The 18,946-nt window shown below is 42.8% G+C and overlaps 1 protein-coding gene across 1 annotated transcript in view; it reads left to right on the plus strand.

Moving 5' to 3' along the window:
• LOC147010014 (uncharacterized) overlaps positions 1 to 13,691 on the plus strand; it is a 104,629-nt gene extending 90,938 nt beyond the window's left edge. The window contains exons 10-11 of the mRNA XM_085861222.1: positions 3,586 to 3,693; positions 9,837 to 13,691. Coding sequence (XP_085717348.1) covers positions 3,586 to 3,693; positions 9,837 to 11,287 — 1,559 coding nt within the window. The 3' untranslated portion in view covers positions 11,288 to 13,691. The remainder of the gene's footprint in view (positions 1 to 3,585; positions 3,694 to 9,836) is intronic.
• Positions 13,692 to 18,946: the final 5,255 nt, after the last annotated feature.

Here is an 18,946-nt window from a genome sequence, read left to right on the forward strand (position 1 = left end):
TTGACATAGATGTCAAGATACCGTAATTGAAAGGGAAAGTTTTAGTTCTTGTGTGATGCCAGCCGACCTTTACGGTCTGGAAACAGTGGCACTGACTGAGACAACAACAGAGTTTGCAAGTCTGCGAGAACAACTGGGTCAGGAGGATTGCGGGAGCGAAGAGGGTGGGTAGAAGGAGAATGGATAAACTGAGGGAGGATATTGATGTACAGATTGGCTTGACGGGGAGATTGATGAAGAGCTGGCTGATGTGGCCTGGACACTTGGTGCTGATGGAGGAAGAGAGAATGGCAAAGAGAGTGGAAAGCTTGAGGGTGTAGGAGGAAAAGAGGTAGATTGTGGTTGAGATGGGAAGATTGTGTTAGGAGGGATATCAGTAAGGTGGGAGTGTTTGAAGAGGGGAGAAAGTTGGTTGAGGACAGGGGGAAGTGGAGGAGTATCATGGTCAAGGTAGGGCAGAAGCTTGATTGTGTAAGACCTCACCCCTTATAAAGGGAAGAGACGGAAGATTGAGAATAAAAGCCATAAATCACCTTAACATGTGGTTCCTTTGGAAAATGATAAATGCTGCAGGAATGACTCTCCGATTGGTGCTTACAGTCTGAAATATAACACTACCATCTTCTCAAAGCGACGGCAGCCATATTCTACGAGAGTGTAAAATCAGGCCATGCGTTATCATGCCAACATGACGCCATCATCTCGATGTGCTTTTGTGGTTTGTGTGCGTGTTTTTTTTTGTCCTCCATCTCTCATTCGTTCTTTTTCTTTGTCTATGGAGGGTGAATCTTGCAAATAGTTTTTGTTCGGTTCACTTGGCTGCGCTTGGATGGGTTAGCGGGTAGAGGAGTAGCAGCCGAAACCCTAGTCCTATCCAGGCTCCTCCTGATGACTTCATCTTTGTCTATTTGGGTTCCTCCTGATACTCCAGTGTTTTATTTGGTCAGTTATTAACCTCCACCATCGAAGATGGACGGAGGTTACTGTTTTCACCCCTGTCTGTTTGTTTGTTTGTTTGTGAACAGTATTATGGAAAAACTCCTGGACGGATTTCGACGAAACTTGGTGGGGGTGATTAGGTATGGTCCAAGGATCATGCCATTAGATTTTGGACTTGGTCCAAAGTCCAATATGGCCGCTATGGCGGCCATTTTGAAAAAAATTTGAATTTTTGTTTTTGCATTTCTACATGTTTTAAGTGATTTCCAACCAAAAAAAAAAATTTGTTAGAGAAAAACAACAAAATTTTGCAACTTTTTTTCAAAAAAGTTTCGATTTTATTTTAAAAGTATTTGATTTTTTTTTGCATTTCTACATGTTTTAAGTGATTTCCAACCCCCCCAAAAAGAATTTGTTAGAGAAAAAAAAAATTCCGATTTTTTTTTTTTTTTTTTTTTGGGCATTTCTACATGCGTGTCGATCTAGTTTAGTTTATTCAATCGTGGTTCAGTAGAGTCTGATCCGTTTTGACCAACAATGAATGGGATATCAGGTTCACTTAAGTGACCCAGCAGTATTGGCGGCGGAGGTTTTGCACTCTATCAAGTGCTCCCCCTCTAGTTTGAATATGGAAGGGAAAACATCTCATCGTTGATAAACATGGGACAGGCAGTCGAAAATTATTCACAGATATGTCCAGAAGAACCTTGAAATAAGGAACCTACACAATTTTCTGCCTGTTATTAAGTTGGCACAAAATGTACATAACAGGATTCAAATTGTCCTTGTAATCAAAACCATGTTTAAAAATGAATAAAGGACTTTGAGTGAATACCCTCATATGCCTGGTGTTGGCTTAATGGTTAGAGTGGCAGGCTTTGGATCCTAGGGTCCTGATTTCAAATCCTGCTCAGCTGTTGAATTAAAACCAGGTGGGGTTGACTGCCTGTCATCCTTCCGAGGTTGGCAAAATGAGTGCCAGCATGCTGGTATCCTGTGTCGGAGTGGCGACCTGTCCAGGATTGTGCCCACTAGCCAAGGAGACTGCTTAAACAGCACCAACGCTCTGCACAGAGTATGGTCCCAATCTCTCTCCTCTCCATAAAACTTTCTTCCTGTCCCAATACTTTTCAAAGACAATGTTGTTGCAGATAACTTAGGCCAAAATGGACCAGGATCTGCAACTTTGCTGTTTTGGCTCTTTATTCCTTTCGCAGACGAGTCCAAATTCAAACAGTTGCCTTTTTAAGGATGTCCCTCATTATTGACAAAGGAAGCTGAATCACTCCTGGATCATTCACCCTTCTCTGAGAGGGTTTACCACATTTGGGGGAATTGCATTACCTCAACAGCAGTTTGGTGTGTTGCTATTCTTTGATGAACGATGTCATCTGAAAATCTACATAATCTAATCCTGAGAGTAACCTCTTCTCATTATTTGAAGATAACACTCAATTTTGTGAAATGTAAACCTGCAACCAAGTGGTATCTTTGTCTGAGCTCCATATATACATGACAGAAGAGGACATTCACCATCTTCATTGAGTGTTTCACAGTCAGGATGTTAACCCTCCTCTCTACCCCCCCCTATTTTCCCAGAACACAAATAGGAAAACCCCAAATTGTAACTTGATAAACATAACCACCTCATACCTTGCAACAACATCCGGGCAAGTCTTTCATTCAAAAAATTGTGAAATACGTGCCTGTGCCAAATTACGGAGACACGTTGCTTATTAAGGCCGAAGTCACATTTGCCACGGCGGCCGTGGGGTCTCCAAAATCTACGGCCACGAGCAATTCTACGGCGGCCGCAGTATTTACACGGTCACACAATGTAGCAGTCACATATGTTTTTATTTTTCGGGGAGCCGCACAGCGTATTTAGAAATTGTGGAGACCGAAAACGTGGGGTTGCCGTACGGTCTTTGATTTGATGTCGCACGGTGACCTTAAGGGGGCCCTGCGGCGGCCATAGAATTTTCAAGGCAGACGCAAAGGAGGCTCAAGGTACCCGCAAGGCAACCGCGGGGGTGAACGTGCGGCCAGACGGACGGTAACGAGTGGGTTCATTTTTATTTTTATTTTTTTTACCAGTTTTTTTTTTTTCGGCTTGTCGAATTGCTACGGCGAATGTAGAAATTAAAAAAGTTATAACTCCGCGTTATAATTCCACGGCGACCCCTACGGCCTGTAAAAGATAGCCAAACGGCATAGGGCCACCCTGAGGCCACCGCAGAAACTCTGCGACCGCCGCACGTTTCTGTCGATTCAGAGTGCGTACGGCCGCCATATCCTCGCCATAGAGCAAATGTGATTTAGGCCTAAGGAATGTACCATATCCCCATGTATCACTTATTTACATAATTTTACATAAATGAGACTTGTGGAGAGCTAAACAACTAAGGGAAGGAGGTCAACAGACTAACATGCAAGGATAAAGGCTGGCTGTACACAACACCAAGAGGTGTGCTCCGTATAATATATCGGGCAGGGTATGTCCACCTTAGCAATGTCGAATATCTTCACACAGTGTTAATAGTTTAATTTGATGCGGCTCCCATATAACAATTGGATATCAATGCTGAACACCACGTGTATTAGATCAGTAAATCCTGCTCTCGACTAACATTTCATTTTGTGCAGGTGAAATGGGTCCAGTAGAAGCTGGATGTCTCTCTGGTAATGCTCTTCGGACTTCAAATGGCATCCACATGAAGGAAGAGCTCAATGAAGTTTCTCTTTCTGCAGCAGGTGAGTATAGTGAGGCTTGTGAATTCCAGAACAGTTATTTGTGCTTCTTTCCATATATTATTCCATTACTAGTAAAAAAAAAAACACCCATTAGTGAGTGACATTCCGAAAAGGCTCTTCTCTGGTACAGCCGCAAGTGAAACTAGAGAGATCATAGAACACGTTACCCCATTATTTAGTATTGAGAAAAAATGATATGGAAAGGGAAGTACCCCACCTCCCCCACCCCTCCCACCATTTTTTAAACCAAGACGTGGAGCTTCTGGTAGCCTGCCAGGAAGCCTCAAAAGTATTGAAATGTGTTTGATAAACAATAAAAACAGGTCCAACAACCAGGAAGTGTTTGAGAACTTTACTATGGGTATATCTTTTCCGTGCTCAGAAGTTGCATCACTGGGCCCTGTCGTTTTGTCTGAATATCGATGTTTCTCCGTCCTCAGGGCACGAGTGGCAAATTTGATTGGTCGAGACTGCGCATAATTTTGCCAAAGTACCGCTAAATTGAAGGTTTTTGGAAGTGCAAACAAGCCAATTTATGTTTTAGTAATCAAAATATATAATTCAAATGAAATAAATAAAAGGTTTTAAAGGTTGTAAATGATTTTTTTATTTTTATATTGTTGACTGACAGACATACAAACAAGCCGGTAGGCGACGAGGGATTCGCTAGGATCGAAGCACTGGATACGAAGCTTTTCATTCTGACCGATCCACCGACGAAGATTCACTGCCAAGACGTATTGGTTCACATACAATTGTTCCTCTGCCTGGCAAGATTTTTCCTATTGCGTATTTTGCCAACTGGCACTCCTCATAAAAAATGATGGTAAATAGACACCCTATTTTTGAAAAATAATCGGTTTGCTGGTTTGTGCTGTGGAGCCTTGCGTTGCGCGCGCGCGCGCGCGCACACACACACACACACACACACACACACACACACACACACACACACACACACACACACACACACACGGAAAACTTGATAAACTTCTCTCAATGCTCTTGTTTGACCACACCTCCTGAGCCACACAATATTTTTCATAAGCCACGCCCACTTTCCTACGCCACTCCCACTTTAAATAATAAATAATTGGAGGTGGTGTGTGGGTCGTGGAATCGTTTTCGGTAAATAAATAAATAATTGGAGGTGGTGTGTGGGTCGTGGAATCGTTTTTGGTAAATAAATAATTGGAGGTGGTGTGTGGATCGTGGAATCGTTTACCGAAAATAAATAAATAATTGGAGGCGGAGTGTGGGTCGTGGAATCGTTTTTGGTAAATAAATAATTGGAGGTGGTGTGTGGGTGGGGAATCGTTTTCGTTAAATAAATAAATAATTGGAGGTGGTGTGTCGGGAGGAGAATCCGAAATGGTAAATAAATAAATAATTGTAGGTGGTGTGTGGGTGGTGGAATCGTTTTTGGTAAATAAATAAACATTATAAGAAATCCACAAAAACAGAAATGCCGGTGATTCCATTTATTTTGGATCCTTTTCACTTTGGTCAATAACGTTTGGATCGAGAAGAGATCGAAGGTGGAACGACGGTGTCGTTCCTTACAAACACTGTATACACACCTTAAATGACGGTAAATAGACACCCGATTTTTGAAGGACTACCTTTTGAAAAATAAAACCTCAATCAAAAACCGGCTTGAGTAAAATTTTCTAAATATCTCGAAGTGTTTAATTCCGAAGTCTCGTTTCTCTACATTCAAAACTGAAGGACAAGTATTGAAAATACTCTACGCGGTTTTTCGGCCGCTGCACAGCAACGGGTGGTTGCTAGGCAACGAAATTCAAACGCGCACATTCCCAGTATATATTCCACGTGTTGGCAAAGTTTCATCGAAATCGGTTCGCTGGTTCGTGCTGTGGAGCCTCGCGTTGCAGACACACACACACACACACACACACACACACACACACACACACACACACACACACACACACACACACACACACACACACACACACACAGCCGGAAAACCCGACAATAAGGGATATCTCATATATAGCGAATCCAACAGACTGAAGCAATCGCCCTACCCCGTTGTGCACATGCGTGTGCGGGACAAGATGTTGTACAATTTTGCCTAATTCAGATCCAAAGTACTAAACTGCCGATTTGTGTTTTGCAATGTATAAAATATTAAAAATGCAATTTAAATAAAGTGGTTCTTCGATTCTCGACTGACAGACCGATTGACAGAGTGAATGAATTGCTTTCCCTTTAAGGTCAATAAAGTGACACCAAATATAATTGATGAAATACAGTATAAATAGTAAAAACATTATTAGTGAATCATATATACAAATACATTAAAAAAAAAACTAGAAGCGCACTCGGTAGAGCGCATTCCTCAGCCACGTAATGCCTGATCCACGAGAACCTATCAGGCCTGATGCATTTTTGAAATATAATGCTCTTATTTTTGGCCCTATCTCTTAATGGTGAAGAATCACTTAAAAATTTATCATAGTCAGATCCGGATTCGGGTCTTCACCAAAATTGAATCAATTCGTCGTGGTCACACACCCAACCTGTCCACCAAGTTTCATCCGAATCCGTCCACAACTTTTTGAGATATCCTGTACACAAACAGACAGAAAGGGGTGAAAAGATAACCTCCTTCACCTTCGGTGGCGGAGGTAAACTACAGCGTTCATAAAACATGATACCCCACACAGTGTTTGTTACACAAGGATACATAAGGAAAGTAGACGCAGGAGGCTGTTCAGCCTATCATGCATGCCCCACATCAACACCAGACCAATGTTATCGATCAAAACGACGCTATTTCATTGGGGAAATGGGAGGAGGAATTTGGATGAGACAATGTGGCACGTCCTTGGATATCCCAAGGGTGGCAAAATAAAAATGGGGAAATGTATTTATTAGAATTATCTAAATAAAAATTAAAAAGCATTGTTTTTGTTTGTTTGTTTAAAAAAAAATTGTGGAGTGGTGGAGGGGTAGGCAGGCGAAGGCAGTTCTTCAGTGAGAAACACGTCAACCGCACTCCACATCTTGACAAGATCCCCACAGACACGACACGGCACAGATGCACACAATCACCCATCAATGCTCAAACTACCTAAAAGTCCTACCAACATCCCCATACCCCTCTATCTCCATAACTTCCACGTATCCATCTAATTCCAATTTTAACTTATCTACTGTTTCTGCTGCCACTACCTTTCCAGGGAGACCATTCCATGCATTAACTACTCTCTGAGTAAAATTCCCTGCCTCACTACCATCTTAACTCTCCTCTTCTTCACTCTCAGGCCCCTGGTCCAACCACTGTCTATTGTACTGAATAATTGTTTGACACTTATTTTGTCTCTACCCGTCATCATCTTAAACATCTCTATCATATCACCTCCTAACCGCCTCCTTTCTTATATACTAGTGCGTGCCCGTACGTGCAAAAAAAAAAAACAACTTTCAAACCGCGAGCCAGAAACAACTGCACAGGCCGTTCCTTCGCTCTCGCGTGCCCGTATGTACGTGGCCGTACGTGCAAACCAAAAAAAAAACCTTTAAAACCGTGAGCCAGAAACAAAAACACAGGCCGTTCCTTCGCTCTCGCGTGCCCGTAGTACGTGGCCATACGTGCAAACCAAAAAAAAAAAAACCTTTTAAACCGCGAGCCAGAAACAAACACACAGGCCGTTCCTTCGCTCTCGCGTGCCCATACGTGCAAACTCCCACAAAAAAACAAACAAACAAAAAAAAAATTCAAACCGCGAGCCAGAAACAACTACACAGGCCGTTCCTTCGCTCTCATAAACAACGACTGGATTGGGACATTGTGTTTATCTATAAATGCGCATCAGAAATAGAGAAATTATTGGAATACATTGAGTCATCACTATCCGGAAATGGTGCGTGCCCGTACGGAATGTTCACATGCATTCCATGAATTATCGCTTGCATTGAAGTAACAACTGCTGTTGTCCACAGAGTTAATTAAAATGCAAATTAAAATCAAGTTTACCTCCCTGTCTTTGCTTGCCATGACATTTGCTGCCATTGACCATTGCCACTCCTACGCCACGGTAACTAAGGCACCGATCCCCATCGTAACCGGCACGGCACGTGACATCATCGTCGACCGGCCGCGCACCGGCCTACGCAGCAACGTGTCTTCATTGGTTGGTAAATAAATGGCCAAAACTTGGGAAGCACTTGTCCGATTAATATCAAATCTTGAAAAGGCACATCCACAGGGCCCCAGCAATATACCTGGCAAGTTTCAATTAGATAGGACCAGTGGTTGTCGAGAAACAGTGGTCACACACACACACACACACACACACACACACACACACACACACACACACACACACACACACACACACACACACACACACACACTGCTGGAATTATAGATAGATAAGCCCTGTCTCCTTTAGCAGCTCCTCATAGCCGAGTCTATCTTGGCCTGAAATCAATATAGTAGCCCTGCATTGAACCCTCTCTATGGCAACTATGTCCTTTCTGAGTTGTGTTGACCAAAACTGCACACAATATTTTACATGGGGCCTCACTACGTGTTCAAGTATATATATACTTAAACTTTAACAAAACAATGATATTTATGATTGTTAATAAAAAAGAATCCAGAAGTCTAGCACCACTGAAGCAGTCTTATACATCACCCATCACCCAGTCTTACGCATTTCCTCATATTTCACTAAACCTCAAATGCATCCCTTAATTAATTATCCTACCATCTGCAACGGGGTCAAAAGGTCAAATGCCGAAAAATGCATATACAACGTTTAATTGAAAAATGTGCTTGTAATTGCAATCGACATTGGTACGTAACGATTTTTTGGATTTGTCCCCCAGTTCATTCCCGAGGGGGTTGAGACTTCGGGTGAAAACCGGGAAAAAATAATTCAACTCAATATTTGATATTGGGTCATTCATAGTGGAACTTTTTGCCATCTTTCAACTTTGTTTTAGGTGGGAAGTGTGGGGATTTGCGATGGCGTGCCGTCGACTTCGCTCCAGTTACCTCCGCCACTGAAGGTGGACGGAGGTTCTGTTTTCACCCCTGTCTGGTTGGCTGTCTGTCTGTCTATGAGTAGGATATATCACAAAGGTATGGACAGATTCAGACGAAACTTGATAGACAGGTTGGGTGTGGGCCAAGGACGAATTGATTCGATTTTTTAGCCTGGCGTAGGTATGCACTCCACCGAGTGGTATTCTAGTTACAGTATTATTATGTTCATCTTCCAAAAAAAAAAAAATTTAAAGCATGTTTTAAATATTCCTTGTGATTGTACAGCACAGTGAAGGAAATGCGGCTTTAATTTCCAAATGCTTAACATTTTCCCGGGGGAGGATACCTCCCAAACATTCGAGTATACGTTATCTCCTTTGGGCTTTGTGTTCTGGTACATTGTGCAGCAAATTGATTTCCGTGTATTTCACTGAACTTCAAATGCATTCCTTTATTAATTATCCTTCACAGGTGATTTCGCTGATGACATCATCGAGGAAGACAATTTCCTCCATTATTTTGTGCAATTTCTCAGCAATGGAAAGTCTTTGAAATTTTACGCAGACCTTCATACTGTATTTGCATGACTTGATTCGACTTTCCCATAATTGATTATATTGTGAGGGTCCCAGATTGTAGTGCATTGGAGAATTCTCACATGTTAACCTGTTTGTGAACTTTTCTTCATTTTGTGCTTTTCTATCTCTTTCCCGCTCTCCCCCCCCCCCCCCATCTATCTCTCTCTCTCTCTCTCTCTCTCTCTCTCTCTCTCTCTCTCTCTCTCTCTCTCTCTCTCTCTCTCTCTCTCTCTTTCTCTTTCTCTTTCTCTTTCTCTTTCTCTTTCTCTTTCTCTTTCTCTTTCTCTTTTTCTCTCTTTTTCTCTCTTTTTCTCTCTTTTTCTCTCTTTTTCTCTCTTTTTCTCTCTTTTTCTCTCTTTTTCTCTCTTTTTCTCTCTTTTTCTCTCTCTCTCTCTGTCTGTCTCTGTCTGTCTCTCTGTCTCTCTCTCTTTCTCTCTCTCTCTTTCTCTTTCTTTGAGATGCGTATCATTGTGTTGATGCTGTTGTATTTTTTATATCCCTCTGATACACCGACTGACTTGCTTTCTGTGAATGATTTCCAGAGAAATCAACAACGATCTTCAGGATGTTTTCCTGCACCAATAATGTTCATACCTTCAACGAGATATCTTTGCAGCAACACCAGAGGGGTCACTGCGCGAAGTTCAAGGATTACAAACAGAATTTGAGTCGTAATCAGGTTAACATGGATATCGAGACTTGTGAAAACACAGACAAGGGCACGGAATACATTAAATCAGTCAGCTGCTCTTCTGTGATATTTTCTCGGAATGATTCCACCAAGCAGAATCATAGGAGGACCCATACTCATGAGAAGCGTCACAAGTGCATGACGTGCAATAAATCATTTACCTTAAGGTCAACGCTTCAGAAACACATGCGGACACACACTGGACAGAAGCCGTATCAGTGCACTAACTGCAGTAAATCATTTGCGTGTCATTCAAACTGGCAGACACACGTGCGGACACACACTGGGGAGAAGCCGTACCAATGCACCACTTGCAATAAATTATTTGTCCACCCTTCCAACTGGAATGTACACATGAGGAGTCATACGGGAGAAAAGCCGTTTGAGTGCAGTGTGTGTCATAAATCATTTACATCGAACCAGAACCGCCAGAAACACATGAGACTACACACAGGAGAAAAGCCGTACACGTGCTCAATTTGCAGCAAATCGTTCACCCAGATGTCAGCTTACCAGGCACACTGCAGGATTCACACTGGGGAGAAACCGTATAATTGTAGTTTCTGCAGTAAATCATTCAGTCAGACTTCAGGCCGCAAGGTACACATGCGGACACACACTGTTGAGAAGCCATATATGTGCAATGTGTGCGATAGAAGATTCCAAAAGATCTCAACCTACAAGCGACACACAAAGAAACACAATGTTGAGAAGTCTTACAAGTGCAGTTTGTGCAGTGGAACATTCAGTGACATCTCACACCGCCAGGTACACATGAGGACTCATAAGAAAGAGAAGTCATATAAGTGCAGTAAGTGCCATAAAACATTCACCGACATCTCAAGCCACCGCATACATTTGAGGACCCACACTGGGGAGAAGCATCCGTTTAAGTGCAGTATATGCAACAAATCATTCTGTCACAACCCAAGCCGCCATGTACATATGCGGACCCACACTGGCGAGAAGCCGTACAAGTGCAGTGTGTGCAATAAATCATTCAATCAAATGTCAAGCCATCGGGGACACATGAGGACCCACACCGGGGAGAAGCCGTATAAGTGCAGTGTGTGCAATAAACCATTTCGTTACGATTCATCCCGCCAGGCACACATGAGGACCCACACTGGGGAGAGGCCGTATAAGTGCAGTGTGTGCAATAAATCATTCGGTCACATCTCAACCCACCGGGGACACATGAGGATCCACACTGGGGAGGAGCCGTATAAGTGCATTGTGTGCAATATATCATTTCGTTATCATTCAACCTGCCAGGCACACGTGAAGACCCATACTGGATAAAGTTACACGACAAAAGTCAGAACAGAAATGTTCGAGAATTGTCCTAACACCTGTATATACAAAGGCACAGCAATGTACGCAGAGTAATCCACTGGCACACCCGCAAAAACTTCAATATCCCAGTGTCAGAAAAATAATGGAGTACAGTACAAACCAAAAGCGATCATTGAAAACGAGGAAAGTGCTCACGTATGACCTCACCATCCTGTCAAGCATGACCATAGGAAAAGCACTGTGACCAGACAAGATCAGATACAAAAAGGAAAAACATGGCATTGCTAATTGAGGTGTCAGTACCCAGCGACTTTGGTCTCAATAACATGTATATTAGGAAAATGACCAAGTACCAGGATCTGAAAAATGAAGTTAAGAGAACCTGGAAGAACCTCACTGAGATCTGAGAAACCATATTGAGGAATATTACAACAATATAATGACAATTGGAAGCTGTCTGGAGTTCAGTGACTCTCTTGAAAAGAATCCTCAGAATAAAAGTATGAGAATAGGAAAACTTCATAACTTAGTCCTTTATCAAAATGGAGGTGGATACCTTGTGTCCGGAGAGGACTCCCTTCCACATGATGAAACCCAAATGGAGATTCAAACCAAAGAGAAAGTTGTCTCTTCCTCACCCACCCACTCCCTTTTCTCCCATTCAGTTCTTCTTAGCCATGACCCCCAAAACATGATGATCAACAGCCAAGTAGATGGATACAGTGTAACCTCCAACAGGAGGTTAGAGATGACATCCTGACAAACCACCATTACATCGAACCAGAAACGCATGAAAACTAGAAGGGCACTCAGTAGAGCGCATACCTCCGCCACACAGTGCCTGATCCAGGAAAACATATCGGGTCCAATACATTTTTGAAATATCATGCGATACAGGACTATGTCGTTTTTTGACCCTATCCTCTCAATGGTGAAGAATCACTTTAAAAAATCAAATAATTCTCGTATCCAGATCCGGATTCCGATCCCGATCTTCACCAAAATCGAAACAATTCGTCCTTGCCACACACCCAGCGCGTCCACCAAGTTTCGGCTGAATCCGTCCACAACTTTTTGAGATATCGTGCTATTTATCATTTTTGGCCCTATCTCTCAATGGTGAAGAAACACTTAAAAAATTCTAGTATCCGGATCCGGATTCGGATCTTCACCAGAATCTAATCAGTTCATCCTTGTCACACACCCAACCTGTCCACCAAATTTCATCCAACTCCATTGACAACTTTTTGAGATATCCTGTACACAAACCACCAGACAAACAAACAGAAAGGGGTGAAAACAGAACCTCGTTCACCTTCGGTGGTGGAGGTAAATATATATCGGAGAAAAGCCTTACACGTGCTGAACTTCCAGTAAATCGTTCAATCAGATCTCAGCTTACCGGGTGCTCTGAAACCACTCTTATGCTGATGACCGAAAAGCATTGAATAACAGAACAGAACAGCTAAAAGTGGTAAAACGGTGTTCTGAAGACACTGAAATGCAATTCGGACAAGGTAGATGTTGCTAAATTCACATTTAAGGAAATAACAACAACGATCCAAGAGTGAAGAAATGAAACGTCATACAAACACCTCAAGATAGAGGATGATCACCAAATCTACCAAGCAAGGCAACAGTCTGGAAATATCTTTGCAGAACAACGAATGATGAACACACATCTCCCTCCAATAAACAAAATCGAAGCTGCAGAGCAGTTCTATAGTAGTGTCAGTGTTCCAATCCGACTGCGGTAGGATACATCGTGCTGCAAGAGTAGATTGATAATCCAGATGCAAAATGACTTTCGAACAATGCACAAACTGTTCGATGAAATCATTTTGCCCCGAGACTGGAGTTGGCAAGACGTTTAGGAGGCAGAGGCCTGTTGGAGTTGAATCAAGTTCATTGAACAACTTTGGGATTGTTTGTGAATGTAAAATAGTCGACAGATCTTTGAATCCCATTTTACATGAGCACCAAGAAAGCAAGGCTGGGAAGTCGACTCACCTTGGGAAAACTCTTTCCAACAAGACGCACGATAAGAAAATGTAAGAACTGAAAGCGAAACAGAAGGGAAAACAACATTTACAATTTAAAAGAAGACAAAAGAAAATCACAAAACAAAGCCATTCAACTGAGATATTTTTTAGTTGTTGATATGAAGGAGAGATCAGCTGGATGGGAAATGTCCTCTTTTTGGACTGAAAAATCTTCTGTACGAGTCTTAAAGAATTGTTCTTGAAATGTGAAAAATCATTCAGTGCATTGATTGAACCGACTCCGTTTAAATGTGTTTTCATCTCAACAAATCTATACAGTGTTTATCTTATTGTTATTGTTCACCAATTCATTTTATTTATAAAGTACTAATAACAAGAATAATTTCCTTTATTATTGTTTTTTTTTTTAACAAAAGCCTGTGAATTTTTCAGATGCAAATAAATGATAATATTTTTTAAAGTTGATTTAATTTTATTGTCGCTGTGCTTATTATTTAATTGAATCTGTTGGTGGCCTCATTGTTATGGTGGCTGGCTTAAGATTGCAAGGTCCTGAGTTCAAGTCTTTTGTCATGCCATAAATAACACCAGGCGAATCGACTTAAACTTCTGAGGTCAGCAAAATGAGTACCAGCTCTGGGGGGAAATGAGCCAATGGAGTTGGAACACTTCCAAGATTGTGCCCCCGAGCCAATGAGACTGCTTCAGCAACCCAATGTGCCTGATTGCTTGAAAGGAATGTTTTTTTTTAATTACTACAGTATTATTATTATTATTTCACACTAGCAAAGGTACCCAGTGTTGCTGATCCCTCCTCACACTGCTTCCCCTGCCTCCTCCCACCCCACCCTCCTCCCACCTCCACCCTTACTCTCCCTCTTCCCACTCCCCCCCCCCCTGCAGACTCCCATTCCCTTCCCTCTCTCCTCCCACCCCACCCACTCCCTCCTCACACACACTCCGGACTCCCACCGCACCCCTTCTGTGTGACAGATGGTGGCTCTTGTGTGTATAAGTTATGAATTGTGAGAAAATGACTGTTTAAAACCCCGAGGAAGGTGTATCGTGGTTAAAAGAAAAAAAAGTGATCCTATGAAGTTTTGTAGCAATTAACCATGGGAACTCAGAGGATGAGCATCGCAAACAAATAAAGTCTCATTCGCTTTTTATGGAAGATAACATCGCTCCAAGCTCATAATGAAATGAAATAAGATCCTAAATGAAAGCAGATCACACAAAACGGTGAAACAATTCAAACCAAGGCGAGACAGCTAAAAGCGAGTGTGCATACCTCTTGGCCATCCTGCCATAGTGTGGTGATTTATTTATTTCTAGCCATTGAAAACATTTTTCAATTCCCTCTTGAGCTCATACACTACATGGCCAAAAGTATGTGAACACCCCTTCTAATTAGTGGATTCAGCAATTTCAACCACACCCATTGCTGCCAGGTGTATAAAATCAAGCACACAGCCATGCGAACTCCATAGACAAACGGCAGTGGAATGGGCCGTACTGAAGAGCTCAGTGACTTTCAACATGGTACCGTCATAGGATGCCACCTTTCCAACAGGTGGCTTCGTCAAATTTCTGCCCTGCGAGAGCTGCTCTGGTCAACTGTAAGTGCTGCTTTTGTGAAGTGGAAATGTCGAGGAGCAACAACAGCTCAGCCGCGAAGTGGTAGGCCACACAAACTCACAGAACAAGACTGCCAAGCGCGAAGCACGGAAAGATCGTCTGTCGTCGGTTGCAACACTCACTACCGAGTTCCAAACTGACACTGGAAGCAATGTCAGCACAAGCACCGTTCCTCGAGAGCTTCATGAAATGGGTTTCCATGGCTGAGCAGCCGCACACAAGCCTAAGATCTCCATGTGCAATGCCAAGCGTCACCTGGAGTGGTGTAAATCAAGTTAAGTAAACCAGTGAAAAAAGTTAAGTTTAATGCTTCTGGCAATTTCACATTTTCTTGTGTAAATATGTAGAAGGTGGTATGGGCGCACCGCCTTGCTGTGAACTTATAAGATACAGTGTATGCTTCGTTAAAAGAATTGCTAATTTCTTTTAAAATTTGCAGATTTCACTACAGATTTTGACACTTATTTAATCCACGAGATCTGAGCCTCAAATCAGAAATCATTTCCATTAATTAGTCTAGGAGAATATGTAGTGTTTCCAAGGCTGAGAGGTGAAGTTGGGCTGACCAAGGATAAGCCTTTCATGATAGGTAAGCCATTCATTCTTGTCAAAAAGGGTGTTTAAATTTACCCAAATACCCAGTTCTCATTCATGCACTCCCTTGGAGTTCCCTCCGTATTATCATGTCCAGGTCACAAAACACTGACGGTGGTAGGACAAGCCGAACTGCCGGTTTACTCCTATCCCTCAGATGACGTTGCGAATTGTGGCGTTCGAATTATGCGAACACACACGCGGGTCGTGAGGAGAGACACAATTTTTTTTTCAGCTTTTAAAACCAATGGGTTTATTTCCCGAACCACAACCAATAAAAACAAGTGGTGCCAGGCACAACAAATCCCACCCATTTAAGGCATAAAGTTATTTTGGGGATCAAAATTAAATTTGATACATCCTTAACCTGAATGTTGATTATAAAGAATAGAATATGGAATATTTTAGTCTTAGTTTGAAGTCAATTGAACCATTTTTGACGAAGTTATGACCGTAAAATGATTTTGACCTTTCAAGGCCACGTAAGGTCAAAGATCATGGTGTCAAATGAAAGCCAATAAAAGACGATATATGTCTTCCAGAGTAAACACACATATTCCTAACCTTTTTTGATTTATAATGGAAAATTTGTAATTTTGACCGATGACCATGACCCCCAAAACTTCGGACCCCACTGATCTTCACAAATATGCATTTTTCACCATAGGAATGGGTAGAATTATAAGTGACAAATATAATAAGGTTCATGATAAGCTTAGTTTGAAGTAAATCGGATCATTTTTGATGAAGTTATGAGCGAAAAACGATTTTGATCTTTTCGTGACCTTGACCTTGACCTTTGATCCAATTGGACCCAAAAGTTAATGGGGTCGGCCAAGGTTCATTGCCCACCTGTGGATTAAATTTGATAGTGTTTGCTAAAGCCATTTTGCCGTAAAGTTGTTAACAGACAGACAGACAAACAAACAGACAAACAAGCTGGTAGGCAACGAGGGATCTGCTAGGATCGAAGCGCTGGATACTATGCTTATCATTCTGACCGATCCACCGACGAAGATTCATTGCCAAGACGTATTGGTTCACATACAATTGTTCCTCTGCCTGGCAAGATTTTTCCTATTGCGTATTTTGCCAACTGGCACTCATAAAAAATGACGATAAATAGACACCCGATTTTTGAATGACTACGATTTGAAAAATAAAACCTAATTCAAAAATCGGCTCGAGTAAAATTTTCTAAATATCTCGAAGTGTTTCATTCTGAAGTCTCGCTTCTCTTCATTCAAAGCTGAAGGACAAGTATTGAAAATAGTGAATGTGGTTTTTTGGCCGCTGCAGAGCAAGGGGTGGTTGCTTTGCAACGAAACTCAAACGGCGCACATTCCCACTCAGATGGCACCAGTTTGCCAAGTTTCTTCGAAATCGGTTTGCTGGTTTGTGCTGTGGAGCCTCGCGTTGCAGACACACACACACACACACACACACACACACACACACACACACACACACACACACACACACACGGAAAACCCGATAAACTTGTTCGCCAAGTTTCTTCGAAATCGGTTTGCTGGTTTGTGCTGTGGAGCCTCGCGTTGCAGACACACACACACACACACACACACACACACACACACACACACACACACACACACACACACACACACACACACGGAAAACCCGATAAACTTGTTCGCCAAGTTTCTTCGAAATCGGTTTGCTGGTTTGTGCTGTGGAGCCTCGCGTTGCAGACACACACACACACACACACACACACACACACACACACACACGGAAAACCCGATAAACTTGTTCGCCAAGTTTCTTCGAAATCGGTTTGCTGGTTTGTGCTGTGGAGCCTCGCGTTGCAGACACACACACACACACACACACACACACACACACACACACACACACACACACACACACACACACACACACACACACACACACACACACACACACACACACACACGGAAAACCCGATAAACTTGTTCGCCAAGTTTCTTCGAAATCGGTTTGCTGGTTTGTGCTGTGGAGCCTCGCGTTGCAGACACACACACACACACACACACACACACACACACACACACACACACACGGAAAACCCGATAAACTTCTCTCAATGCTCTTGTTTGACCACCTCCTGAGCCACACATTATTTTTCATAAGCCACGCCCACTTTCTATAAGCCACGCCTAGTTTCTTATTTCACGCCCACGTCCCTATGCCACCCCCACTTTTCATCAACCACGTCCACTTTCCCTAAGCTCCGCCCACTTTCCTAAGCCCCTCATAAAAATGATGGTAAATAGACCGATTTTTGAAGGACTACCATTTGAAAAATAAAACCTAAATCAAAAATCGGCTCGAGTAAAATTTTCTAAATATCTCGAAGTGTTTAATTCCAAAGTCTCGTTTCTTCACATTCAAAACTGTGGGACAAGTATTGAAAATAGTGAACGTGGTTTTTCGGCCGCTGCATAGCAAGGGGTAGTTGCTTAGCAACGAAACTCAAACGGCGCACATTCCCACCCAGATGGCACCTGTTCGCCAAGTTTCATCGAAATCGGTTTGCTGGTTTGTGCTGTGGAGCCTTGCGTTGCAGACAGACACACACACACACACACACACACACACACACACACACACACACACACACACACACACACACACACACACACACTCACACACACACACGGAAAACCCGACAATAAGGGATATCTAGCGAATCCTCCTCCCTCCGGAGGGGGGGCGGGGGGGGGATAACTCGGGTTGATCGAACCGTGAGGAGATGATGTCAGGTTGGGATGGAAAGAAGGGAATGCAAGTAATAAATAATTATGTACAATGAGGTAAAAAATGAATCTAAAGAAACTAAGGCCCCTCACTCCGGACTCAGTCACAGACTGGGGAAAGGGAACAAAAATCAGGGGACTCAGCTCTGGCGGCAGCGGGGACGAGCAGGCGATGAGGGAGTGATGAGCAAGCAGATGATGAGCAGGCCGATGAGGAGACGAAACGGGCACAGAACGAGGAGAGGCGCAGGCAGGACGACCTCCTCAGAGGTCCTCCAAAATTTGTTCTCCTCAGAACTCTCTCCACTCTCCAGTGCTCTGACCAACTCCCAACCGCGTTCTCCTCAGACAAATTGCCCGATTAAGCTCCTCCCTCTTCTCTCAGGGCAACGCTCCACCCCTCCCAGGTGATCAGTCGCTCTGCCCCTCAGGAGGCGTTCATAGCTCCACCCCTCCCCCCTTTTCATGCCGAGCCTCCTGGCTCCCCCTGGTTGAGGTTGACATCGAGGTTACACACAATTTCCTTAACCATAATCCCTGAGTATATATTGTTACGAATTTTGAAGCATTTTGCACACAGACAGTCAGCAGTCCCATAGTTGTTATTTTGTTAAGTATATGTGGATAGTTAGAATCCCTCCCCTATGTATAATGGGTTAATTTCATGTGTG

The sequence above is a fragment of the Eptatretus burgeri genome, chromosome 17 (assembly GCF_056783735.1).
Source record: "Eptatretus burgeri isolate ZD-2024b chromosome 17, Ebu_testis_v1, whole genome shotgun sequence".
NCBI classification, from domain to species: Eukaryota; Metazoa; Chordata; class Myxini; order Myxiniformes; family Myxinidae; genus Eptatretus; species Eptatretus burgeri.